Raw genomic sequence first — 26,641 nt, forward strand, 5'->3', positions numbered from 1 at the left:
TTACAGGATCAAATCCTTTTTATCTAGACCAACAGCACCTGCGGCAAGGCATTAACTAGCCGGAGTTGTTAATTACATCTCTAAGTTGTTGATCTTCATGGCTTCCAAATTGAAAAGCAAGAAAATTAATCACTGCGTGTGTCTCCTCCAGCAGAAAATGACAGGAGCGTGTCTTTTGCGTTCTCTTCCAGTCGCCGATAATCAGATAGTTGCACTTTGCTGTAACATTTCTCTCCTCCCTTTGTGGATGGAATTGTTTCTTAAGTTCAAAGAGTTCTTCCGTTCACAGCAGGGTAGATAATTCGCCTGTAAAACAGAGACTTTAGAAACATAAATCTGCAAATAGGAGTCTGAATGAGTTTGGACTGAAGACAGTTCAGTAGTTCAGAACCACTTAAAACCAGAGTGGAGGCTAACGTAGAACGTGAAGGTGACACGCGTCTTGTATTTTCTCATGTGATTTTCATAACAAACCTATGGGGTTGGAACTGCGTCTTTATGGAGGAAAAGGTCCAGAGAGGATAAGTGCTTTGCCCAAGATCACATGGCACCTCAAGCACAGGGAGGAGGATTTGAGCTCGAGAGGTGGGGAAGTGACTCCTCACATTCACCCTAAATTGTGAACCAGGAATCAGGAGTAGATGGGGAAAGGGAGAAAAAAAAAAAAAAGTCTCAGCTCTCTTTTTTAAAGCTTGCACCTGGCTTCTAAAATGCTTTCTTGTCATAGTTAGAAAATACGGTGTCAGCCTCTTACCTTATTATGCATCTCACCTTATTCTCACCTTAATATGCATCATCAAGGTCGCTCAACAACCTAATACATCCAGAATGTGCCGATAATTCTTAGGCTGAGTTACCTCGCAAAGAGTCTGCATTGCAGAGAATTACTTCAACACTAGTCAGCAGCTTCTGCCCCGGGAGAAACACTCAGCCCGAAAGGATTACCAGAGGCCTGGGCTGCTGATTCTGCCTCCTGGAAGCTGATTAGAATCTCCTGGAGAGCGTTTTCAAAAATCCCAGCACAGACCCAGGGACTGGGAGCTGCTGGGTCCTCCCCCAGGCACCGATTCACTCTTCTCTGTCTTGGAGTTCCATTCCTTTTGAGGGATTTCAGTTTATTCCTTCAAGTGACCTTTGTTAGTCTTTCTCTGAGAGGAGTTTTGTCGTCCTTGTTTTTGCAGTCTTTCCCCCAGACCTCCTGGACTATTCAGATCAGGGTTTATGGCTGTGTCTTCTGTAGGAAGACAGTTTATTCCGAACGCCTTGTGTGTTCCTACAGTGAAAATGGATCCCGTATGAAGTTTCTCTCTGGGTCAGCATCTGTGTCAGCAACAGTCAGACACTCAGAGAAGCTCTCTCTGTGCCTTCCTTCCTCTCTCAGGCACACACACATACACACAATGTAGGTACCAGTGCAGCAAATTCTTAATTTGAGTTTCAACGATCAGGCTTACTTTGAAAAGTTTACCTGTCTCCCCAGCTGTGGAAGGGAGATAGAGTTCCCATAGGTGTCCGCGTATGGGAAACAGAGCGCCCTCTCCTGCCACCATCCCACCTCATCTGAACTTCCCTCGTACCCGGAGTAGATCAAAGTAGGTTTGGATGCTCTTCACAATCACGAAGTGCTTTAGCTTTTCTCCTTCTCTGCTCTGAAGGCGGGCGGGCTCAGGAAGATGTGAGCTAGAACATTCGCATGTGAGCAGGCAGTTACTCGAATGAGCGCACACACAGGCCAGTCTGCCCCAGAGCCAGGCAAAGCTTTTTGGTAGTTTGTGAGAGCTGTATCATCCTGTCACCCAGCTCCCAGCAGACATGGCCCAGCTTGGACTGGCCCAGTATCTGTCTGCCTGAGAAACACTTTGATGCATTGTACTGAAGGACAGGGAAGGACTTTCTTCCCACAGACCAAATACACAATCAGTTATAATTGATTATAATTGATATGATTATCAGTTACTTCACGCCAGTGCATTTTAAGTGAAACCAATGACTGCGTCACACCGTTGGTTGAGACACCCTCTTTGTGGGGGTGCTCCCTCCCGAAATCTCATGTTGAGAAATGATCCTGGCTTCTCCCCATTGTGTTTTTGGAGCACAGTGGCATGAAACCGGTCTCGGTGGAACCGGGAGGCTGTGCCAACAGAGTAAAGACGGCCTTATGTTCTGTTACTACTGTTAGGTTATCCAAACACGTAGATGATTCCTGCTTCGTGTAGTAGATCCCCCTGAAGGACTGTCGTGGTAACTCAAGGAAGGCTGTTCTTGAGTGATGAAGGCGAAATCTGTACTTCAGCATGTGGATTCTGATTCTGCTACCTACTTGCTAAATGACCACGTTGAATCACATACTTCTCCTTTGGACCCTCATTATCTTCATTTGAAAAATAGGACCAAGGCCTTTTTCTCAGAGCTGACAGACTTATTAAGATAGATACCTTTTCATATTGTTTGGTCTTAAGGATCCCTCTATACTTTTAAACACTGAGAACTGCAAAGAGCTTTTGTTCATATGGAGTATGTTTATTAATATTGACCATACTTGAAATTAAAACAAAATTATATTCAGTTTAAAAGGACACCAGCTATTACTGCTAGTAGCATAATTTTTTTTTTTTTAAGAACTATTTTACAGAACAAGAGAATTAGTGAGACTAGTGGTGGTGTTCCAGTTTTACAAGTCTCTTTGATGTTTGGATTTCTGGAAGACAGCTGGATTCTCAAATACACTTCTGAATTCAGTCTGTGGTATTATGTAGTTTTGGTTGAAATATGTGGAGAGAATCTAGCCTCAAATAGATACGTAATCAGAGAGAGAGATCTATTTTAACAGCCTTTTCAATAAATTGTGAATATATTTTGATTCAACACTATAACTTGGTAAGTGAATTTGTCTTAAAGGGTAGACCCTTCAGTGTGCAATGAAGCTGTGTCAGTGAACTTTACGTGCTCTCTTACGTTGAAATCCCTTGGTCTGTCTTGCACTTTGAATGACTTTTTTTAGCCATGCATAATTTTTAAAAATACCATGTCCCTCTCCTTTGAAAAACATTGGTTCACTGAATTATATAGACATTCTAAAAGTTGATATTCTTCATAGACTATTTTTTAAATCTTTTTTTTTTAAGATTTTGTTTATTTATTTGATAGAGATCACAAGTAGGCAGAGAGGCAGACAGAGAGAGAGGAGGAAGCAGGCTCCCTGCTGAGCAGAGAGCCCGATGTGGGACTTGATCCCAGGACCCTGGGATCATGACCGGAGCCCAAGGCAGAGGCTTTAACCTACTGAGCCACCCAGGTGCCCCCATAAACTATTTTTTTTTTAAAAAGCCCCCACAATTGTTAATATCTCTGGCAATCTCACATGAGAGGCTGTCAAAATTTTCACATTTGCTTGAAAGCTGACATTTTATCATTAACCAAACCTATTTTCAGTTGTTTTCCTTGAAGTGACATTCATTTCCATCATGTATCTGCCAAATCCTCAAGTCTGAAAAATCACCGTTTGTGTAACGGGATTCCACGGGGAAAGTGGGGCTGGTTCACGGTAGGACTCGGGCGCTCACACAGGTGCTTTTCCCTGAGCCACCCGGTGTGCCTCGGGATCAGAAGAAACCCTTGATGCTTATCTAACTTACCACAGGATGTCAGAAGATACTGTCCTACCCAAGCATCAAGACTGAACACAACGACAACTTGTTACTGTTTCATCGGGGATCTTCTTAAGTAAAACTGGCCTTTCCCCCCCCTTAACTCAGAGCCTGTGGAAGTCAAGAACACACGGGGACAGCTTGATTTGCTTTGATTTATACCAAGGCTCCCAATGTTTTACCCTCCAGGCTCCTTTGCACCTTGCACCCCTGCAGTGCAATTGTCAAGACTGTAGTGTGACTTGGAAAGTAGTTTTGGCCCCACTGACTCCCAGAAAGGGTCCCTGGGATCCCAGAAGTCTCCAGACCACAGTTTGAGAACCCCTGGGACAGACTCTAGAAATTACCCAACAAATTGCTCACCCTTAAAACTTAGCTGTTTCTTTCTGCCTCTTGCTGTTTGGGGCTTGTGGACTTGGTAGCAGGCTAGAGTGAATGAATCCTGGCCTTTGGGCAATTTATGGTTTTGATGAAATCCCACTAGAGTTCTTCCCGAGCTCTCGAGAGCCCAGTTTTGCCATTTCTCTCCCTTGGTATGTTACCGTGAGGCTAAAAATAAGCCTTGGTTTTGTACTCACTTTACTGCTTGCCTCTGCAGGACCGGCCACCGAATCCTTGCTTTTTGGTATGATCTAGGGCTAATAAGGATGTTTTTGAGATAGTTTTCCCATCTTTTATACCAGGGGGTCTTAACTCCAGTTTCAGAGGCCGTTCAGTGTCTTTGGGCTTCAGGTGGCTCAGAGCCCTTGAGATCTCCCAAAATTTTCTGTTGCTTTGGGGGGTTGGGGAGAAGATGGGTTGTTGGGAGAATCAGTAGCTTCCATCAAATTCTCAAAGAGCTTCTGTGACCTCTACCCCTGCAAAAACAAATGTTAACAAACAGCTGCTTCCAATGGACATCTTTATGGGGTGGCATCTAGGCATCCATTATCCATTTCCAAACGCACCTCTTTTGGGAAGGAATTTTCAAATCTCCCTCCCTGGCTTGGCCCCTCTTGACTTTCCATCCCCTTGGCATTCTTCTAGCTCTCTGTCTCTTGGCACTTGCTTCCAAGTCACTTCTCAGTAGTTTCTCTGTAACCTCTTTGGTCCTTCTTTCCTCCTTGTAAAATGCAGCAGAGCAGGGACCTTCTGACCGTCTCTGGTTTCTTTGTTACTGCGAAGTGCAAAGTCAGAGTCAGGATGCCTTCAGGAGCACCTTGGGTCCGGGCGGGGGTGGGGGGAGGTACTTTAGGCCAGAGAATATGCTCAGCCAAATCAGTGAGTTCCTTTTTAAACTACTGAGATGTGCAAACTCCGGATATTTATTTATGCCTCCGCCACAAGATGTGTTTTTCTCCCACACATTCTCACAGTCTGCTTCTTGGAATCCAAGTGCTGTCATGAAAACTGCAAGGCAGTCTGTTTCGCTCCAACAGGAGCATTTGGGAAGCAGTCTCGATTCCGTGGGAGTAGTGTGGTGACTGCCGCTCGCTGACAAGGAGCAGAGGAGGACTCTGCAGCGTGATTCCCTGTGTTTTCTAGAACTTCCCCCCCCCCCCCCCCCCCCGCGCGCTGCAGGGGAGTGTGGGGGCGGGGGCGCTCTGCAGTGCCCAGCCTGGCAGCCTCGACAGCGCCCCTCGTGGCCAGGCGTCGGCATTGCTCAATTTGAAGGCCGGCTTCCAGGGTCGGGGCACAAGACGCGTGCTTTGAACCAAAGGTTACTTTCCCACCTAAAAAAAATGTGTTTAAGGATTCTTTGGTGAGGTTTAATTCTGCGGCTTCACAGTTTTTGAAAAAGCTCTGACTTCTCAAACCTGACAAACACACTAGCACCTGACAACTGGGAAACAGCAGAGTCTCTGTCCTTTAGCGGAAGTATGGAGGTGACACGGCAAGGAAGGGGACCGTTGACCTCATTACAAAGGCAGAAGAGTCACTCAGTGCAGTACACCGACGAGGTGGTATGGGTACCGATCACATCCAGTAATGTTTTATATGAGTATGTCTCTGCTTGCTGGGTTGCATTACACACACACCCACGCACACACACACACATTTTGAGTGGGAAGAGGGAGAGAGAAAATCATAAGCAGACTCCATGCTTAGCGCAGAGCCTGATACGAGGCTTAATCTCACCACCCTGACATCATGGCCAGAGCAGAAACCAAGAGTCAGATGCTCAATGGGCTGAGCCGCCCAGGTGGGTTGCGTTGTTTTTAAACTTGGCTTTCTGGGCAGCATAGGAATTACTGACATACACTGTTCCATCTTCTGCCTTACTTGCATCTCTAATTAATAGAGGTTGTCACTCACACTGCAGTTTCACCAGTCCAGGTGGCCTGTAAGCCTCTGTCTGTATGAGGTCAAACATCTAAGATGGTTTTGTTTATCTCGGTCCCTCTGTAGTAGGTGAGAAAATCAGGACCTAAGGCCCTTTGACTTGCCCCAAACTACCGAGTACTAGTGCAGGCAATGCAGAAGCTCTGGTGTCCAGGCCAGGCTCATGAGTCGTCGACACACTGCCTGTCAGTTGGGAAGGTGCCCTTCCCACCGCCAGGGCGGGGAAACGCTGGTGCATGTACTGCTTGACTAACTTACTCCTACCCAAGGACTGAATCTGGTCACAATTCTCCTTTGGGAAAAATGCCACTTTATCAGTGGGAGAGTAAGGTAAGGTGAATCCTGGCTCTGCTTCCCGACCAGATGGCTTTTATGATTGCATGATAAAATGTGCAACTTCACGTTTCTGTGCCTCTCGCCACTACAGTGCCCTTTCTGTTTTCAAGGAAAGAAGGATTGTCCAAATGCGGAAGATGCAAGCAGGCATTTTACTGCAATGTGGAGTGTCAGGTAGGTTCTGGGCCAACTGGTAGGGAGGGCCTTGCTTCCTCTGAAGAGCGGGACCCCGAGGTCCTTCCCTTTCCTTGTCACGCCATTCCCGGCACCCTTTGCAGCCAGAGCGGGAAAGCTTACTTCGGGCCTTGGATGCAGCTGGATGCCCTTGAGCGCTGGCCTAGGACTGAAGGCAGCCAGTGATAGACAGCGATGCTCTGGGGCCACAGGCAGGTGCAGGCGAAGGGGAAGGACCTAAGGAGGGCATGTTGGGTGCAGGCACGTGGATTACCAAGGTTGACAGTTTGCTCCCCAAACCTGCCAACAACAGATGGAACACTGAGGAGGTGACAAACAAAAAATGCTAAAATGGTACCTTTAAAATATTTTAATTTTTACTGTCACAGGTCTGTATTTTTATAAATCCCCATAAGCAGGCCACACGTCTCCCTTGGCCTTTTCAAAGCCAGTCTGAGTCCAGCCAGACTTCGGTGAGCGCCTGGCACAGCCTTGCCCGGCCAGAGGGTGGCCGTGCTGAATCTGTGCTTGGAGCTGGTGCCTTGGAAGCAGCCGGCTGGGACAGGCTCAGGAGGTGGGTTGCATAGAGACTGTGGGCCATCTGGTCCGAGGGGTAAGTCTCCAGAGAATCCTGTAATAACGTGACAGTGGGAAGCTTAGGGAGGAATTTGGAGAAACTCTTGGTAGCTCTTTGAGGGACAGAGTGCTGTTTTCCATTCTTGTCTGCTAGATTCTAGTTCTACTGAATGTTCATAGGTATTCTGCAGAAAATGCATTCCACATTCTAACAATTTGAATTTAGGGAGAATATGGTCTTGGACATCTGTGTACCCTCCTTAGTCTATTTTTTTTTTTTAATGGAAACCTTTTCATAGACTCTGGGAAATGCTGATGCTATTAAATATTGGCTCTAAGTGACAGGGAGGATTTTCTCGTTAGTCTTTACCTCTTTTTTTGGGTCATTGTTCTTGCCAGACTTGGTGTCATTTACCTCCCACACTTGCCCCCCAACCCGATCTACTTCTCATTACCCACTATATCATTGTTTTCCTTCTCTTCTTCCTATGCAGTTGGCTCCTGAAAATCCCCAAAGAGCATTATTATTTATCAGTGGGAGAGGTTGCTAAGCTCTGATGTCCCGTCTGACCATAGAGCTCCAGTCACAATGGCACTTTACTGGAATGAAGCACAGGTTGAGCCATTGGCCTGGAGACCTCAGCCTTGGGTCTGCGGGCCCTGTGCAGCCCACTCCCCTGTGTCTCCCCTGGCAGGCTTCCAGAGGTGGTCAGCCTGTGTGACAGTGGGAATATAAATGGTTTATCATTGAGTTTTCAGGGAGTGTGACTTCTTTCAAGGAGGAGAGATCATACTTTGCTCATACCAGTTGTGGTTAGATCGCTTTGGTGCTGGGGAGATCAGAGAGCCCTGGGAATTCCATGTTCTGATTCCAGGAATGATAAGTTAGCTCTTTCTAGATTTAAGTTAAATTCTTCTAGAAAAATTAACTCATTACATTCTGGTTTGTTAGGGAAGCAAGATAGGAAAATTGCATAGAGTTCGGACTGTATAGCACAGAATAGTAGAAGGAGAGGATCCTAACTCTGCAAACTGCTATCTCTATGAACTCGACGAGCCACAGGACATCTCTGCGCTCAGTGCCTTCACACATGAATGACGGCAGTAGTGCCCGTCCTGACAAACGGTAGCGACCTAGTGATATGAGAGCTATGAAAGTTCTCTATAAACCGTGATGCCATGGACAGGTGTGAGGACATACGGGAAATACTGTGACGGTGGTTTAGGCTGGACCCCAGCTCATCTGTGCAAAGAATAAAGTATATAGCATACTTTAGATTTGACAGACTTGGTTTGTTTTGGTTTTGTTTTTTGTTTCTTTTACCCCAAGAGAATGGATGGATTCTAAAACCCTGAGAACACTAACAGTGTATGTTGTGTGAGTCATGCTTACTACAAAATGAGTCTTACGTTCTCTGATGAGCTGTAAACACTGCGTTAATACAAAGAATTGGATTGCGTGAGACGCCCATTACCTCGGGGTCTTCTGAGCGTGTTGCTAACTCTTCTCCCATTATGCCTCCCTAGATGGCACTATTTTGATGAACCATTGCTTTTCAAGGTGGCCGATGGGGCTCCCCTTCCCTTCAGGACCGAGTTTCCCAAAGCTGCAGACTTTGAGAGCTCATCTGTGAGCACACAGCGAGGGGTGCTCTCCCTACGGGGGTTCACATGAACCAAATACACCGGCCTCTGTGCTCCAGGGTGCTGCATTTCACTCGACAGCAAGCAGTTTGGTGGTCTGTATGTTCTCCTGTGAATAGACTGTCCAGGTGGTCAGATCATAAGGAGCTTGCTTGGGTAGCCGGGAAGCCTGGAGCCGAGGGTCCTGCTCTGTGATGCTAAGTCAAGTTCAAGGTCCAGGCCAAGACAGCTTGCTGTGATCAACCTCGTGATGGAGAGTCTTCCCTGCTCTTTACCCAGTGTTCGGGTAAAGTGGTGGGTTTCCCCCTCAGCCCTGGAGAGTACTTCTGCGTTCAAGTTTGCTGTGCTTCTGGGAAGTATCTAGTGGCCAAAGTCCCTCCCTAAATGACAAGTGATACCCGGTTCCTGATGCCACTTGTTGCCAGAGGTGACAGACTGGTTTTCATCTGGAAGTTTTATTTTTGTTTCATCTGTCCCCTTTTGTTGAAGGAAGAGGTTAATGGCCATTAAGGTTTGTCATGCTTTTGTGCTGAAGAACTAAGTCAGAGCAAGGCAGTGGATTGTAAGACCTAGAATGGTCCTAAGGGTTTAACAAAAGCAAGTGCCTAGAAAGAAATGACAGTTCAGGAACTTCATACATATAATCATTAGGGGAGGAATCTGGGGCATTAGCTCCTGATAAAAATGTATTCAGTTTTCCTCCTAAGGGGGTGCTTGGGTGGGATCAAAGGGGGAGCTGTGCTGTATAAAGCAAGGGCAGAGATGGGAAGAGGCAGGTAACTGAGCAGTTCTTCACCTGAGAGACCAGGGCCCTTGGCTGCTCCTCTCCACCACGTAGAACACGCCCACCTGGAGTGCAGACCTGGACACCAAACAGCAGAGGTGGGAAGGGGGGTGTCAGAGTGAAGGTTACCAGGTCCAGCATGTCAGTAGATAAGAAAACAGTGGCCACAAGTGGTTGGGTGACCTGCCCAAGGTCACAGGGGCAGGACTGGGGACTAGGCTGTACAGACTGCTGGTGGGAGGCTGTCTCCGCTTTCCAACATGGTGCTTTTGGGGGTCTTGAGGGCCCTCTGAGAGAGGGGGCACTATAGGGACATGTCAAAGAGAAGTGACCTTCAGTGGACGTGAAAGGGGAGAGCCCCTTCTCATGTCATCCTTGCCAAAAATCTACCCCAAGAGTGCTAAGGCAACACACTTCCCAAGGGTGTCGTCTTCCCAGGGAGTACAGCATCTCAGGAGACCCTAGCCACTACGTGCACTCTCCCCAAGCCCTCTTCCCTGACCGCAGTGCTTTAGAATTTCACTTTATTTTATACAATTTGGTGATATCTTGTCCCATTTACTTTTCTCTTCATTCACTTGACTCATTGTGATCCTGCCAGAGGAAAGATTTTAATTGATGATGCATGAAAGGATAATGGGAGGAAACATAAAAGAAATAGAAGTTCCTTTTTAGTTAGGCTTATTTTGTAACCTGTGTGTTTTAATGAACTATATTTATTTTTATAAATATGCCTGGAAAGCTAAGTATATTATTGCCTCACTTAGACTTCTTCATTAAATTGCACCATGACATGTTCAAGAGAATGGTTTTACAAAGTTATTTTATAGAGGAACCATTGTAGAGGAGAACTTTCTAGGGTGTTATTTCTTAACATTAACAAATAGAAAAGAAACTGTTCGTGATGCGTAAACAGAGGTGATGGGGTTACGAGAGTGTTTTTGAAAGTAAGAAGGGGCTTGCCCTGATGGGGATAAAAAAGCACATGTGAGGAGCATGTGACTAAGAACGTGAGAAAATTTGTGAATTTCCTCGTTGAAGAGAAAGTAGCTGAAGCGTAGAAGATGCATAAGAAATACTCACCCGACCCTCTTGTTGTTATGGGTGAATTAGGGAATTGGGCCAGAGTCACAGGTTCAGTCCTGGTTAAATTCACTTTGGTCCCTTAACCCAGACTTTGGAAGCCTCTTGAACTTGATCACCCTTTTCTCTAAATGTTCCACATCACCGGTAGGAAAACGTGTGGATGAATGAATGAGCCCGTCCCCTGGCTCTTGAAGTGAAACATAAAGCCCCTGTCCTTGTGATGGGGGCCCAGCAGCCTCAGTCACCTTCGTGTGGGGTGGTCGGTGTGCACCTGACTCCTTTGTACTCCTCCCCTTGATGATAATGGTAGTGGCAGCAGAAATCCCATGACGTTTTCTTACTGTTCCGCGTTTCAGGAAGTCACATGCATTTAGCCAAGTAGACTACATCTGTTTCGAAAGCTCCATTAAAGCCAAGAGAAATACCAGGTGCGAAAGTTAGGAAAGGGGACTTCACAATAAAAACTCAGTCTCTGGGGCGCCTGGGTGGCTCAGTGGGTTAAGCCGCTGCCTTCGGCTCAGGTCATGATCTCAGGGTCCTGGGATCGAGTCCCACATTGGGCTCTCTGCTCAGCAGGGGGCCTGCTTCCCTCTCTCTCTCTGCCTGCCTCTCTGTCTGCTTGTGATCTCTGTCAGATAAATAAATAAAATCTTTAAAACAAACAAACAAACAAAAAAACAGTCTCCTTGTCCAGGAAGACAGCATTATCATTCACTCAGCAGAAAACTGGACGAAATAATGGTCAGTTGTTTCTTCCAAGGTTGAAAATGCTGGTGCATCCTGAGACAATTTTCCAGCTCTTTATGTGTCTTGAAGCATTTTTGTCCATGCACACACAGTAGTCATGCAGAACAGTTATTACATTGGCTGAAAATGACCTTGAGGTTTAAATAGGGTACCAAAATTTCTGTATTTTCCTTTTACATTGATTTAATTATTTAACTTCATTGGACAAATAATCTTTGTTCATTTTAGAAAAATCTGGAAAGTACAGTCTGAAAAGACAACAGAAAGGATCCATGATTTTGTCCTTCCAGAGAAAATCTCTACTAGCTCTTTGCTATCTTTCTCAGTCCTTCCTGTCTATTTGTATATTACTTTAATGGAAAAATAAAATCTGAATTCACATAAAATTGTAAAAAGATTGCAATCAGGGCAGAAGAAATAGCTTGACTTTTGAAGAAAGATACTCAAAGTTTTAGAAAGACTCACAAAAATGTTTTAAAAAGCTTAGATAAGCAGTTACAAAACCACTCTGTGTACGAAGAAACCACTGATACTGAAAAACAACAAAACAAAATGAACTGTTCGTTGATACTGCCTATTCCGATTCCTCAGGATAGCCAATTTTTTTTCCAAGTTTTGTCCAGTCTGATTATTTACAGTTTTTCTAGTCAGAACCTGGGCAAATTGCCGCTGTCAGGTTCTCTCCGGTGTGGGAACCATCCCTGTGACAGAGGACGGCATGTCAGATGACGCTCAGGACCGAACTGGTGCTCCCGCCAGATGCCAGCCTCCCTCCCAGCTTTTTGTTGTTGTTGTTGTTGTTTCAAAGAATTAAAACAGTGCCGTGGAGGTACCTGTCATTCCTCCCTTAGTTCACATCTCTCACCACCTTCCAGCAGAAGGTGAAAACTTATTTGGGGAAATTTCCCTTGATGAAACTTCCGTGATTCCACACTTTGAATTTATTGTGCTGTCTGCTTTCACGGGCTGTGTGTGGATCCGTGTCACGTACGTGTCTCCTGTCACGGTCACAAACTCCTTCAAGTTCAGGACTTCATCTCCCCTCCCTGCCTCTAGGGTCAGTTGCAGAGCTCGTTGCATGCACGAATGAATGCATGAATGAACGAACGAACGAACCAGTGAATGAACAGGTTCCCACATGTTTTGAGAGTGTGCCATGTGCCAGGCGCTGTTCTAGGTGCTTCTCCAGGATGAGCTAATTGGATCCTGATGAGGACCCTCTGTGTTTGCACCGATGCCTCATTGTCCCCACGTGAAGGTCCTACATGTCTCAGTCCTCTTCAGGCTTCGGATCTGATTATCACTCTTGGAAGGTGTCAAATCATAGCCTTGGAATTTGGAACTGCTAAGTGACTCAGAGATTACGTTATTGACAGCCAAGGGTACAGCTGCGGAGAGATTAAGAGGTCCGCCTGCTGTCACAGAGCTGAGGAGCACGGGGCTAAGAATGCAGGTTTCCTGAGCCCCAGACCCAGGGTCCACTTCCTTGACAGCACTCTGCTCTCCTCCCAGAGGCTCCCTTCCCTTTGAGGACATTCCCATCTATAAATTGTCAGCATCGTGTGTTACTTATATTAGCCTCGATTTTATGTGCTCTTAATGAATTGATTCTATTACTAAATAATACATAAATCATGGTAAGAAAGGTTGGGGTTAAACTCCCTTCTCCCAGGAGTCATTATTGTTGAACACGGAGGACAAGACCTGCTCTTCAGGAAACAGGCCTCTCCAAGGCCCTGCAAAGCCTTCTCTTAGAATTCCTGGTTTCACAGTGGACACGTGCTCGTGGTTGCTAATTATCTGTCTCCTACTGGCTGTCCCCATTCCCCTCAGATGCCCCAAGGTCTAAAGCTTTCTCGGTCTTTGCCTCTTTGCCTCATCACCGTGCTCTCATTTCAGGCTTTGGCTAAAAACAGATGCCCTTCTCCCTCATGCATATCTTGTCATTTCTTTCTCTCCGTGCACTTGGTTATACTCGGCACGGCGTTATTTAACTGTGTGGAACATCTCGGCACTGAACTTGAGCCAGTGGCCTGCACCACTGTAGTGGTGTCCTTCCTTCTTGGGGCGGGGTGGGGGGCAGGGGGCAAGGAGACATCTTCATTCTTTCAGCAACTTTATCGAGGACCTCGTAAATGTGAGGCCCTGTTCTAGCTTCTGGGTTATAAATGTGGGAAAAAGCCCACACCAGACTGAGTTCCTTTATTTTAACCGGGGGAGACAGATACCACAAACTAATAAATACGTAGCATATCAGGTGGTGAGAAGTACCAGAGATGTATAGAGCAAGAGAACGTGCAGGGGTGGGCACATGCTTGTGGGTATTCGTGGCAGGAATCCTGAGAAGAGGTAGGCAGGGAGCAACATGGACATCTAGAGGAAGAGGGCACCAGCCAGGAATACAGCAAGTACAAGAGGTTTTATTTATTTTATTTTATTTTATTTTTTTTAAAGATTTTATTTATTTATTTGACAGAGATCACAAGTAGGCAGAGAGGCAGGCAGAGAGAGAGGAGGAAGCAGGCTCCCTGCGGAGCAGAGAGCCCGATGCGGGACTCGATCCCAGGACCCTGAGATCATGACCCGAGCCGAAGGCAGCGGCTTAACCCACTGAGCCACCCAGGCGCCCTTCAAGAGGTTTTAGGACAGGAGTGGGCACGGTCCGTGTAAGGAGCAGCGGGGGGCTGAGGTGAGAGCGTGGCAGGAGGCGATGGGGTCAGAGGAGTGGGGGGGGGGGGTCCCCAGCACGAGTGGCTTATCGGTCATCTTTAAGACTCTGCCTTTTGCTCTGAGATGAGAAGCCGTTAGAAGGTTCTGAGCCGAGAACTGGCAAGATCTGAGTTCCGTGTGGCAGGATTGACTACGCTGCTGCTTTCCGATCCTGGTTCGCCGGGGCAGGCGCAGTAGTGGGCATGTGGGCGGGAGGCATGGGCGGTACTGGGGTGGGGGAGGGTGTGGGAGCTGCAGCGGGCAGGAGGGTGGGGCAGTGAGGGGTGATCAGGTTCTAGATTGTTCTGAAGGCAGGGAGAACGGGTGTGCCGGAGGTGGCTGGGGAGCATGGGGCAGGCAACGAGGATGACCCCAGGCTCCAGCCTGAGCATCTGAAAGAACAGACTCGCTGTTTTCTGAGGTGGGGGAGGCCGCGGGAGGCCCGGATGTGCCCGCTTCCGTCGGGAGGCGCTGTGTCTGCAGACTCCCGTCGCAAGTGCTGTGAGATTTCCCACCTCACCAGTCATCCTCCCTCCACCCCTTCCTCCCAGGTCCCAGCTCTGCTTTCCACCTCCTCCCCAGCTGCCCCTGACTCCCGTCTCGCCAGCACCGCTGCTTCTTGTCAATCAGCGCATCCCTCCATGATGTCCCGTCCATTCTCTGTCATCCCCCCGCCCCTGTCACCAGTGATGGCATCGCCAGCTCCTCCCCAGCCCTCACTCCTCTCCACGGCTACCACGGCACCACGGTGTCCTTCTCCCTCAGCCTCACCAGTCCCCATGCACAGCGTCCCTCCCCTGCCCATAGTGAGCACCTACTCTTGGTGTCCCAACCTGGGGCATGAGAGCCTCAAGACAGGACCGAAAGGACTACGGTGTTCCTTTGTCAGGGGACTCTTCAGGGAGTCTGTATTCCTAAATGTGGCCACTGGTTGCCTCTGCCAGGCTCTTCAACGGCTCTTGCCAAAGCCTTCATTTGTGTTCCATTTTTGTCACCTATGAAAGGAGACAAGTGGCTGAGTACAGCTCTCAGGGCTTTGCCCCGATGTGAGAACAGAAGCAGAACAGGACTGTGAGGGCGCAGGGCCAGATCAATGGCAAATACCCCAAATCACAGATAACGGAAGGTGGCATGCGCCGTTCGGGCGAATGAGGGGCTACAGGAAGATGAGATGTTGATGAAAAAACACAAAGTAGATTTTCTCATCCCAACGACCTTGGCCAGGCCTGAGTCAAGGCCATACAACCATCTCTATCTTAAAGGATGTTTTTGTCTCTCGCTTTTGTGAGCTTCATTGTGTTTTCCAAAAGGAAACATATTTCACTTGACCTTCACTAGAAGGACTTACTGCATGCTCTCTTCTTGAACTTTATTCCTGTGTGTGAGTGTTTAATCATTTTCTTTTTTCTAACTTTCCCAGAAAGAAGATTGGCCCATGCACAAGCTGGAATGTTCTCCCATGGTTGTTTTTGGGGAAAACTGGAATCCCTCAGAGACTGTAAGGCTAACCGCAAGGATTCTGGCCAAACAGGTGAGGAAATGGGATGATGTTCAAGTGCACTTTCTTTCTTTCTTTTTTCTTTTTTCCTTAAAGGTCAGAAAGAGGAGTGGCCCGTAGTGATCATCTCTGGTTAAACATTCTCAGATTCTCATTTCCCCTCACGTCCCCACGGGCGGGCGTGGGAATAACACTGCAGGCAGAAACTGTTTGTTGTTGGCCCCGTGCAATGAGGATGTCACTTACCCCAGGTTGGGAACACAGCCACAGCTGTTAAATTCTGAACTTTTTTTTTTTTTTTAATGAGACAGGTTTACCTAGAAAAATACGGCCTTTTCCAATGTGAAGACCTGAGTGAAAATAACTAGAGCTTCCTAGGGAACCGGACTGGCCTGAGAAGCTTTGCAGTTTTCCCCTTTCTTTTCGACACCTAGAGTGCTCCCTGTCCCTCCTCCCAGCAGCGTCCTATTCCCCGCTGTCTCCGTCTCCTACTTGCTGTCATCTAGGCAGGCAGGGGACGGGGCTGGAACAGCCACCATGACAGATGTAAAGGAGAAGAAAAGGGGAAGGAGAGGAAAAGATGAGAAATCGAGGCACAGTGAGAGAGGAAGGGCGTAAAGAAAGAAGAAGTAAAGTGAGAAATGCCCCCAGGGGAACTGATGATGGTCCTGGACAGTGTCCTCCAAAGATGAGGCCAGGACTGGAATCCTCCGCCTTTTTCAGTCGGTCCTTACTGACGGGGCTCATGAAGTGCCAGATCTCTCAGGACCAAACTAAAAGACGGGGGAGAAACACCACAGGACGTATCCTTGTGACACAGCGTAATAGGTTGCGCGGCACTTAGAAGGCCTAGATCTGCGGAGACCCTGCCCGTGTCAGGGAGGGGCTTACTGCTCCTGAGTTGGGGGCAGGGCCCCTGTACTTGTCTTGAAGCTGAAATTTCATCCACTTCTTTATACCTGCCCTTTACACCTTCTTTGTAGCCCACCTTCCTTTAAAACTTTCTATTTTTTTTTTGTCTGAGCCAAAGGGGATTGTACTGACTGGCACGTATCTGTCCCCGGCCCAAGTTAGGATCCTGGGCCACATAAACAGAGGTAGAACATTTCCGAACTCTGAGGTCATTATTCCATTATGTGCGGTGTGGGTCAGGTGCTTGCTGGAGTGCCACATCGTCTGCTCTGGGGTGAGCAGAGGAGTCACGGGCTGCCTATAGGGTGAGACCAAAAACATCCAAACTGTTTTCCTAGGAGGGTGTTAATTTTTGAGTCCTTAATTGACAATGATCCTGAAGCATGAGCCAAGTTCTTGGTCGGGGGACAGGGTGGGAGGAGGCAGTGTGACTGGGCACGGTGTCACAGTAAGATCTGTGAGCATTTTGGGGAGGACGGGGTGGTCCTCCCCTGCCCCCGCCTCACACTCTTTGGTGGCATTTATAGTACTGTGGTTAAGAATTCCAAAGAAGCCCGTGTATTTTCCCTGAATGAAAAGCTTTCCCAGGCAAGAGGACTTAACTAATCTTACAGGAATGTATCCTGTGAATGGAAGATTTCTGCTCCAAAAAGAACAGTGGCAATGTTTTGGCACCGGGAGGGTGGTCTGAAGGCTCTGATGAGTTTATGCCGGTTCCATTCAGCTTGTATTATAATTACTTATTGCTGCTGATAGTCTGTTAAATGAAAAGTTACCTAGTCATCTTTTCATCTCAGTAGGACTTGATGATTAGTAGAGAAACCAGACCATTTGTATTCTAGTAGCTTGCAAAGGGTTAGGGGAGACAGGCTACCCAACCACCAAGGGTAAGCTTAACATGTTAACCAGGGAGGAGAGAGCGCCCTGTGAGAGCACCTGTACCCCCAGATGGAATAGCCAGATTACAAAGACACGGCCTCAGGCCAGCTCTTGAGCTCTGCTTTTGAACTCTTGTCAACACCAAGTTTATTCATGTTCTCAAAGCCTAGCAGGTTTACTATTGTTAGCTCCTCTTGGGGTGTCTAGAACAAAGCCGGCAACACGTTTAAAGTGAATCTGGGCTCACAGATACCACCAAAAGTGTTCCTTTTGAAACACAGAATTTGAGATCATTTTAGCCTATGCTTAAAGAAAGTGTAAAATGGATGGGGGGTTTGATTTTTGTTCCTTTTTAGAAGGAGAAATAATAAATAGGATGGTTCCCCTGTAGACTCAGAGTCCTTTTAAGTCGGGGCCCTAAAAAAGTTGATGTCTCGCCACTCTCCTTTCCCGTAGTGGGCATCTTTAAGCCTACTGTGCGCACAGCGCGCTACCAGCTGTCAGGAATGTGGCAGACGCTTAAGAAAGTTTTCTGAGAAAGTCCTTCCGATTTGGGCACCGGGCAGATACTCGCAGCACCCAACAGCAGGACTCCTGGGAGGGTTTTCTTCATTGAGAATCGTTGCTCTTCCCTGATGTCGATGTAACAGTGAAAGCACCACTTTTTGCTCTGGTGGTTAACATCTCCATCTGTGTGGTTTCTTCCCAATCACCAGAAGATCCACCCAGAGCGAACACCTTCCGAGAAGTTGTTAGCTGTGAAGGAGTTTGAATCACGTGAGTTTTCTGTGACCGGCTGAGGAGTCGTTGGAGGGACACGTGTCTGTGGACAAGGCAGGGCTGGAGAAAGGCACGGGAAGCTTGTGGTGCTGGGGATTTTAACAACTAGTTTTTATTTTGACTCGTCTGCCTGTTTTGAAAAAAATGACTGTAACTCTTCCCCCCCCCCCTGAGTTGACATGATGACTAGGAAATAATTAAGGGGAAGTAGGAACTCGCAGATGAGTTGCTGCATCTCGAGCTATCTCCTGCCGGCTCTCCTGGCATGCTGAATATTTTTGTATCTTTGCTGAATTGCAGTCCTGTAAACAGCTGATGTCCTTACTGAAAGGCATTATTAAATCAGGGCTGTCTAGTGTCTTGACCATGACACAGATTCTGGGGCTAATGGTGGGGGGAGGGGCTGGACTGGACCACACCTGCTTATCCGTGCTGGCCACTTGTCCCTGACATTCCTCATGGCCAATTAAGATTTCCTGTTCTGAGTGACTTCCAGTTGACAGAGGAAGAGAAGAAAAGAAATGGCACGCTTGTCTTTGCCTAGAATTTATCAGTTAACACCAAGTAATGGGGAAGAGTATTTTCTGGGGGCTCCATGGGGTTTTCTTGGTTTTTTGTTTTGTTTTGTTTTGTTTTTGTTTTTTTCTCCATGCCATTTACAGTAGGACAGGGATATAGCTAGAAAGCCAGAGTTTTCTACCCAGTGAATAATGGTTTGCTTATCCCCAGATCTGGAGAAATTAGACAACGAAAAGAGGGACTTGATTCAGAGTGACATTGCCGCACTTCATCACTTTTACTCCAAGCACCTTGAGTTCCCCGACAGTGACAGCCTGGTGGTCCTTTTTGCACAGGTAAGAACACCAGTCTCCGGTGACCATCTCTAGCCTTTCCCTGTCCACGTCCCTGTCCCCAGCACATACTTGATAAAGATGATTGGAAATAGACTGATGGCTTCTATGATGACAAGGCTGTTGACCTGTTGGACCCTGTTTTCCATAGCCCTGCTGGGTGACCTTGAGCAGACCTTGAGCTGGCCCTCCTTGATGTGTGGTACATAGGAAATTTACCTGACCTCTCCCTTTGGCACAGAAAGAGTTTATGAAACCAGAGGGGTGCCAGCACCCCAATATTGTGGCATACTAGAAGCTCCTTGAAAGACCATTTGAGGTTCCCACATTAAATTTTGCTTTTCTTCTCTTAAATCTTCTGTTCTGACCCTAGTGTCTTTTACTCCTACAAACACTGTGTCCCTAAAGCACAGGCAAATCCAGATGCCCCCAGGAGGGAGGCCTTCTCCAATGGCCCTAGGGAAGGACAGTCACCAAGACAGGAGCCCGAGTGGGTCTAGGTACAGCAAGTCTCTGCTGACGGTTTTTAAGACGTCTTTAGAGAAGTCTAGGTTTACGAAAATCAGATCTAAGTAAAAAATCAGAGAGACTTCTAGACAAGAGCAACTTAGAAGCCACTGAGGCACTGGAAACTAGCTGTGTGGAAAGGCGAAGATGGAGGCACTGTTGAAACAGATGGAGGAAGTGCAGCGATCGCTGCGGCTGCGCTGTCTGACCGCATAGACGTTCCTCTTATGGCAGGGGTGGCACTTCCGGCATGACCTCCTGGATCAGATTGCTCTTCCTTAGGTAGCCAGCATCTCCCCTACAAGCCAAACATGTAGTTGAAGGTGACCTTCCCGGAGAGAGCAATATGGCAAGGCTGTTGCGTGGGTGCACACGCTCTGTTCCCCTGCCAGAAACTTCCGTCTTGAGCTCCACAAAAGACCTTGGGTGGATGCTTACGCATCTTGATCTTAGAACAGAATCAGTGTCGCCTGTGTACCTTTTGACCCAGTAATTCCATTTCCAGGAATCTGTCCCAAAGAATCATCAGAGAATGTGGACAGTAATTCACACACAGATTGTCTGTGGTGGGGTTCTTTTTAAAACTGGGAGGAAAGAAGGAAAACAACAAATGTTTTTTGGCCAGCAGTACTTAGCATAGCCTTGTGACCGAAGGTTATATAGCCTGTATATTTTGTTTCAGTGGATATGTAAAGAGTGTAAAACGTGGATAGAGCTGTAGTGTAAAAGCAGGATAAAAATGTGTGTAATATGAGAACACACACACATATGTTAAAAAAAAGATTTGGTCGAAGGTCACAGGTGATTATCTCCTGAGTTGTAGATTTGCTTGTTTTGTTTGTATTTTTGCTTTTTTTAGTTGGGTAATTTTCTGAATTTTCTACAATGAGTGTGTGTAACTTAAGAAAACACTCAAAAGGGGCTCAGTGGGTTAAGCCTCTGCCTTCTGCTCAGGTCATGATCCCAGGGTCCTGGGACCCCACCTCAGGCTCCCTGCTCAGCGAGGAGTCTGCTTGTCCCTCCCCCGGCCCCTTCCCCTGCCACTTGTGCACACCCGCTCTCTCTCTCCCTCTCCTGCAAATAAATAAGTAAAATCTTAAAAGAAAAAAGAACACTAAAAAGAAGAAAAAGAGGGGCGCCTGGGTGGCTCAGTGGGTTAAAGCCTCTGCCTTCAGCTCAGGTCATGATCCCAGGGTTCCAGGATCGAGCCCCGCGTTGGGCTCTCTGCTCGGCGGGGAGCCTGCTTCCTCCTCTCTCTGACTGCCTCTCTGCCTACTTGTAATCTCTGTCTGTCAGGTACATAAATAAAATCTTAAAAAAAAAAAAAAAAAAAGAAGAAGAAAAAGATTAAAAAGCATCCATAATTATTCCACTTCAGAAATTCCACGTTTAATGAATGAAGTGAGTCTTCATCTCTTTTCTGACCCACTTGAACTGCCGTGAGCATGACTGCTACCAGTTGGATGAATTCCTTGATGGATGTAATATTATATCTGTTTTGTGACTGTCGTCCTCAGGAAAAAAAAAAAATGCCATTCTTGGTAAAAGAAAAAAGGATTCTAGTTAGGAGTGTTGCAGTAGATTTTCCTAATTTTCACTTTACCCTGGATTTATAAAACACTTTCCTAAGGGTCCTAGGACAGTGGATTTGAGTGACAGTGGGCAGTTGAGGAATTGACTAATCTGCCATTAAAAAAAAAAAAAAAAGTGAGAGAGAGTTACTGGACTCTTTTCTGGACTAGAGAGGGCATGGTTATATGAGAACCCAGGAGAGATGAAATAAATATAGTGTATTTTCCCTTCTAACTGTGAAAAGAGATCACTTTTCCTCCAGCACAGCAATGGATGCTGGTAGGACTTCTCAGTTTTGGTGTCGGAATTCTGGGACCCGATCTTCATAACCAGAAATCAAGGCACTTGGTCTCACAAGCAAAAGCATATTTGTGGTGAAAAGGACTCAGAATCTTTGACATTTGGACTGACTCAAAATCCAGGAGATAAAGAGACAGAGAGAGAGACACACACACACACACACACACACACACACGGTAACTGAAATAACTAATTCCTTTACAGACTTCATATTTATCAAATCATAGTATCCATTCTCACATTGTGTGTGTATGCACTTACATGTGTATGTGTGTGTATAGACACACACATGTATTTTTTCACATATGAATTTGAACAGGCACTTTTAGTATCCCGGGAGAAAACTCCAGAGCAAAGCTGAAAAGTGCTGTTCCAGCCCCAGGCCACCCTCTGGCCCAGCCTCCAGCCCCAAGCTGCGTGTCCTCTTCTCCAGCCTCTGAGCCCTCTCCTCTCTCTGCTTCGTGGGAGGGCGTCGAGCGTTACCTTGTGGCCCAGCAGCAGCTGGCAGCAGAAGGTGACTGCACTCCTCCGACAGCGTCGAGGTGCATTCTAATCACTGGGAACATATGCAGGGTTGGGAAGTGTATTTTTGGTGTGCAGCCTACTTCTGGTCTAAATGCTAATTATGAGAATAGATTTAGCAAGGCACTTAACGCCTGAGTTGACTTGAAAAAAAGGACGGCGGCCCATGCGTCCTTCTTAACAACATGCAAGTTCACTGTTCCTCTCTGGGGATATTTCAGAAGGGAGGGAAAACTGGCAGAGAAACTGCTCTGCGGTTTGGCTTGTCCCCCATCCCCACCTCCCAGGAAGGAACCGTGAGGACACTGTGCTTACAGGAGCCTTTGCTCCTGAAGAAACACACTCGCTCTTCCTCAGGGAGAGGAGGACGGTGGAGGGAATCGAGCGACCAGGGCTTGTAGAACACTGAAGCCTGAAGGAATCTGGAGTCACATACTGGTCCGGTTGAGCAGACGATGAGATTAAGAGGCAACGGAGTGAGTCTCCTACCCCTCAGAGTTAGTGAGGAGCTGTCTGTCCCTCGATCGGTTTTGAAAATTGTCGCTAGATTCTCATTCATTCTCCTTCTGCAGACACTGCTGAGACACGGTAGTGCTGCTCCGAGGTTGCCTGTAGATCACGACGGACTCGACTGGTGCAGGGCACAGAGCTCATGCTCCAGTATATTTCGTTGAATGAATGAGAATCCTCATTCGCTCTTACCCAATGTCGGTTGTGGCTCATTGGCTCCTGGTGGTTGGTTAATGTCCTGATGACAGAGCAGGTTGGGGTACTGGAAGATGGCACAAAAAATACGACATGAAGTCTATGTAGAAATGCCCAACACCTCCAGACTTCCAAGGCTGTCCGTTGTTCCAGCCTGCAGTAATCTCTTTTTATGTCGAAAGTTCTAACTACTGGTTGTAAATATGTTGAATTGCAAAAGCCTCAAATGAAACCCCTCACAGCCTTTATTTCTCTGTGCATCTAGATTTCTAAGGCTTTGACATTGGCCTTTTTAGTTTTATGGAAAATTGCCTTATTACTATTCCTAGATCAGAACAATTTCAGAGGAAAATGGTATAGAGTAAAACTCTTTTGCGTTTCTGAGAACTTCGTGTCTGAATATCTGGTCCGAACTCTGACTCCTTGTCTGCCACTCACTATTTCTATGGCCTTGAGCAAGTTCTCAATCATTGACCTCTCCCTGAGCCTCAGTTTCCACATCCGTAAAATGGGTCATCAGAGCAGTTTTGCAGATTTATGAGAGGGTAAACATGTAGCACCCAGCATAGGGCCTGGCCCAGAGGACGTGCACAGGGGACTCTGTTTTAAAAAGCCCATCTGTGGGCCTGAAATGTCCCGGTGCACTGTCTCCAGTACGGAAGGGCGTTCAGCGGGGGCGCCTCCCAGGCAGCCTTCACAGCAGCTTGGCAGGAGTTGGGGGGGGGGGGGTGTCTCAGCCTTTGCCACTGGCTCTGCACCAGTCACTGCTCCTCTCTGACTTCAGATTCGTCATTTGAAAAGTACAAAGACTGGTTCCCTTTCCAGTTCTGAAGTCTTAGATGTAAAGGAAAAATACCCACTGAGTTGTCTCCCAGTTAGAGCAGGTGTGCGTCAAGGGCACAGAGTTAGGCCTGTTCATCCTTCTGTGCCCAGTGCCCACCCTGTAGTGGCTCTCAGTGAACGTCAGTGGAAAGAATGAATATATGGAACATATAATCGGGGCATACAGTCCTCATGGCAGCCTGCTTGCTCTGCGTTAGACTTGCACAAGTGCGAGAGTTAACTCTTCTCCTTTTTAAGGCTGAGACAGTTGCCAGTGGTTGATTTGGGCCGAAATGTGAAAGGCGGGTGTCTGTTCCTTAGCCTCCGGCCCTCGGCCCTGTGCCTCTCAGGGGGATGGGCAACAGCTAGGTGAGCTGTGGAAGCGTTTTCCCATTTATCACCTCACCGCGTGGGGCAAGTTGTGGATTAAGTGACTTCTTTTTCTTCATGTATCATTTATTGGGGTACAGTTGACAGACAGGGTTACATTAGCTTCAGGTATGCCACATAGTGAGTCAGCACTGGTGTACATAGGGAAATGGTCCGTGCTCTAAGTCCACTTGTCCGGTCACCTTACGCAGTCGACACAGTATTCCTGACTATCTTCCCCCTGTACGTCACATGCTCATGGGTCATGGCTTTTTTACCCGGAGAAAATCAGGGACAGAGGGACCCTATGATGGCTTCGTGATCACACAGCCGATCTGTGGCATCACTGGGACGGACTCCAGGTATCCTAACTCCAAACTTCAGTCCTTGGAGCCTTAGCGGCTGTGGTGGCCTCGGGCCACTGTGTGGGGGGCGGGGGGGGGGGTAGGTCGGCCGCACTAAATGTTCTTCCTTCCTAACAATTCTGCCTTTGTTTGTTACACATGAGATGGCTGCGTCAGTTTTGTTTGAGCCAAGGGTACGTTGGCCAAAAGACAGGTTTTTACATCACTCAACTGGAATGTCGTCCTAGTTAATTTGTGAAAGGTCAGAATTAAAGAATGATTTCCATCCGAAGAGAAGCTTCCTCTCACCTGTTTTTTCTTTCTCCCTTCTCTCACTGCAGGTTAACTGTAATGGCTTCACAATTGAAGATGAAGAGCTTTCTCATTTGGGATCAGCAATATTTCCTGAGTAGGCTGAGTTTGACTTCACTTCTCTTCCTCTCTACTTACCTAACACTAATTATATATATTTTTTGATTTTTAAATAACCTACCTAACTGCATGTGGCAGGCATGAAACTCCAAGTGAATTAAGACACCTTTTTAATTCTGCCAGATTTCAAAATATTTCCCATCCATTTAAGGATCCAAAGGTAGTAGTTAAGAGAACAGTTGCTTGTTAAGTCCTGCGAGGTACGGAGCTATTATTAAAGAATATTTTATAGTGCGCATAGAAGGGACGGTCCGTGCCCTGCTGAGAAATTTGCTTTTTGCATGTCTTTGGTCCTGGAAATCTTTGGGTTTCTTATACTCAAAGCAAAACACTAATTGCCAACTAAGAATTGGCCGTAGGCTAATGCAGAGACGATATGAGCTGCTTCTACAGCTGTTTGTTCTTCTCGAAAAATACGAGTATAAAAACAGCACAGCTGGGGTGGGACACTCTGCTCAAGTAGCAAACTAGGAGGATTTCAAAGAACGACAGGATTTTTCTTTACTTCAGGAAAACTCAAGTAATTCAAGAAAGGCTGGCCCGCTGACAAATGGAGATGTTTATAGCTCTGACTGTCATGGGTTTGCCAAAAATGGCTTTGCTGTGGTGTCTGCTGGAACGGGTGTTTTCAGATGCTTCAGTTCCCTGAAATCCAGTCCTCCCTGCAGAGGTGGAGCGAAGGAGCCCTCCCTGCACCCCCCGTCTGAATCCACAGTGTAGATCAGCGAGGCTCTTAACACACACCCCGAGCCTCTAGCTTTGGGCTAAAGCAGAGAAAAGGGGACACCCATGTGTTTGCTGTGGATGATGCGTGAGCTCCTGGGGCACGAGTGTGCGTGTGCGTGCGTGTGCGTGTGTGTGTGTGCGTGTGCGTATGGCCCCCTGGATCTGGGCGTCACACGGGTCTGAAAAATAGAGAAGCACGTGTACAGGCCTGTGTCTCAGCAGCACCTGCCACAGGCTTTCCCAGCCACCGCAGCCGGGAGTTTCTTCACGTGATATTGTCCCTGTGGCCAGAATGGTGGCCTCGGCCGTTCGCATTCTGATAGGAAAGAAGTGTCTTGGGGAGGAGGCCTTGAGAAAAGGAAGGAGAACCCGGGAAAGCCCATGAGACCCTCTTGAGAAGGCTCTTCCTGACAGCTTCAGACCTGAAAGAACGGAGCTGCTCTCAGTGTTTTCCAGATGGAGAGCAAGGGTCAGTGGTGGTGTCTGGTGTTTTACCGGGCCCAGTGATCCTGGGAGAATGATGATACCAAGGGCGTGAACTATTCTGGGTTCTTTGCCCTGGTGAATTTCTCCCACCGTTATTGAAAAGATACCCAGGGGTCTGTCTTGAAATGAATTAGTAGTTCTTCAATGAAAGATTCTAGAAAGCGGCTTTTCCCTGAGTGACAACTTTCAGTGCATTTGTTTATCAGGTTCCCTGGGGCCTAATGACCTGTCGATAAGCCACGTGGGCTGTGCTGCATGGCAGAGGCGACCCTTCCAAAGGACAAGACAGGGGACTTGCTCCGTGTTCTCCCAGGCTCATGCCCAGCCGCATAGCTCACTCACTGTGGCCTTAGCACCTGGGAGCTGGGAGACTACCGCTCCCTGTTGTGTTCGGCAGAGCAAGGGCAGCCTGTCCTCATCGGGCCCCAGTGCTCTCTGCTCTTTTGGGCTGGGGCAGACAGGACCAGGGTTCTGGTAGCTGAGGGCTCAGGCGAGTGACACTGGCCTCCAGAGCCATGTTCCATATGGATGTGAGTGCCCATATGAGCCCCAGTTTCCAGGCAGTTTTAATTGGGGGAAAAATCCCTTTGGGCAGAAATCATATCGACATTGTGATTTCAAAGGCAGCATTTTCAGAGATCAAGCACTGTTTCCCTGTAGTTTAGAAATTTCTGTTCTCAGAACTTTGACCTTGATATAATCAGAAAGCTCAAAGCCCCTCGCATAGGCGAGTCTCTCTGTCCTCTCCGTCCCTGAAAAGCAGACAGTGAGCAGCAGGAGCAGTAATGTCCCAATTTTCCAGATGAGGAAATCAAGGTGTGGAGAGAGAGGCAGCTGGGCTCCTCAGGGCCTCTCCGGGTACCCCAAGCCCTGCCCGAGGAAGCTGGCCTCTCCCTTGGTGGCAGTTTCCC

The 26,641-nt window shown here is 47.4% G+C and overlaps 1 protein-coding gene across 1 annotated transcript in view; it reads left to right on the forward strand.

Moving 5' to 3' along the window:
• SMYD2 (SET and MYND domain containing 2) overlaps positions 1-26,641 on the forward strand; it is a 48,321-nt gene that overhangs the window by 12,078 nt on the left and 9,602 nt on the right. Inside the window, exons 2-6 of the mRNA XM_047705315.1 lie at positions 6,416-6,479; positions 15,446-15,556; positions 18,031-18,091; positions 18,824-18,948; positions 24,428-24,495. Coding sequence (XP_047561271.1) covers positions 6,416-6,479; positions 15,446-15,556; positions 18,031-18,091; positions 18,824-18,948; positions 24,428-24,495 — 429 coding nt within the window. The remainder of the gene's footprint in view (positions 1-6,415; positions 6,480-15,445; positions 15,557-18,030; positions 18,092-18,823; positions 18,949-24,427; positions 24,496-26,641) is intronic.

This window comes from Lutra lutra, chromosome 15 (assembly GCF_902655055.1).
Source record: "Lutra lutra chromosome 15, mLutLut1.2, whole genome shotgun sequence".
Classification (NCBI taxonomy): Eukaryota; Metazoa; Chordata; class Mammalia; order Carnivora; family Mustelidae; genus Lutra; species Lutra lutra.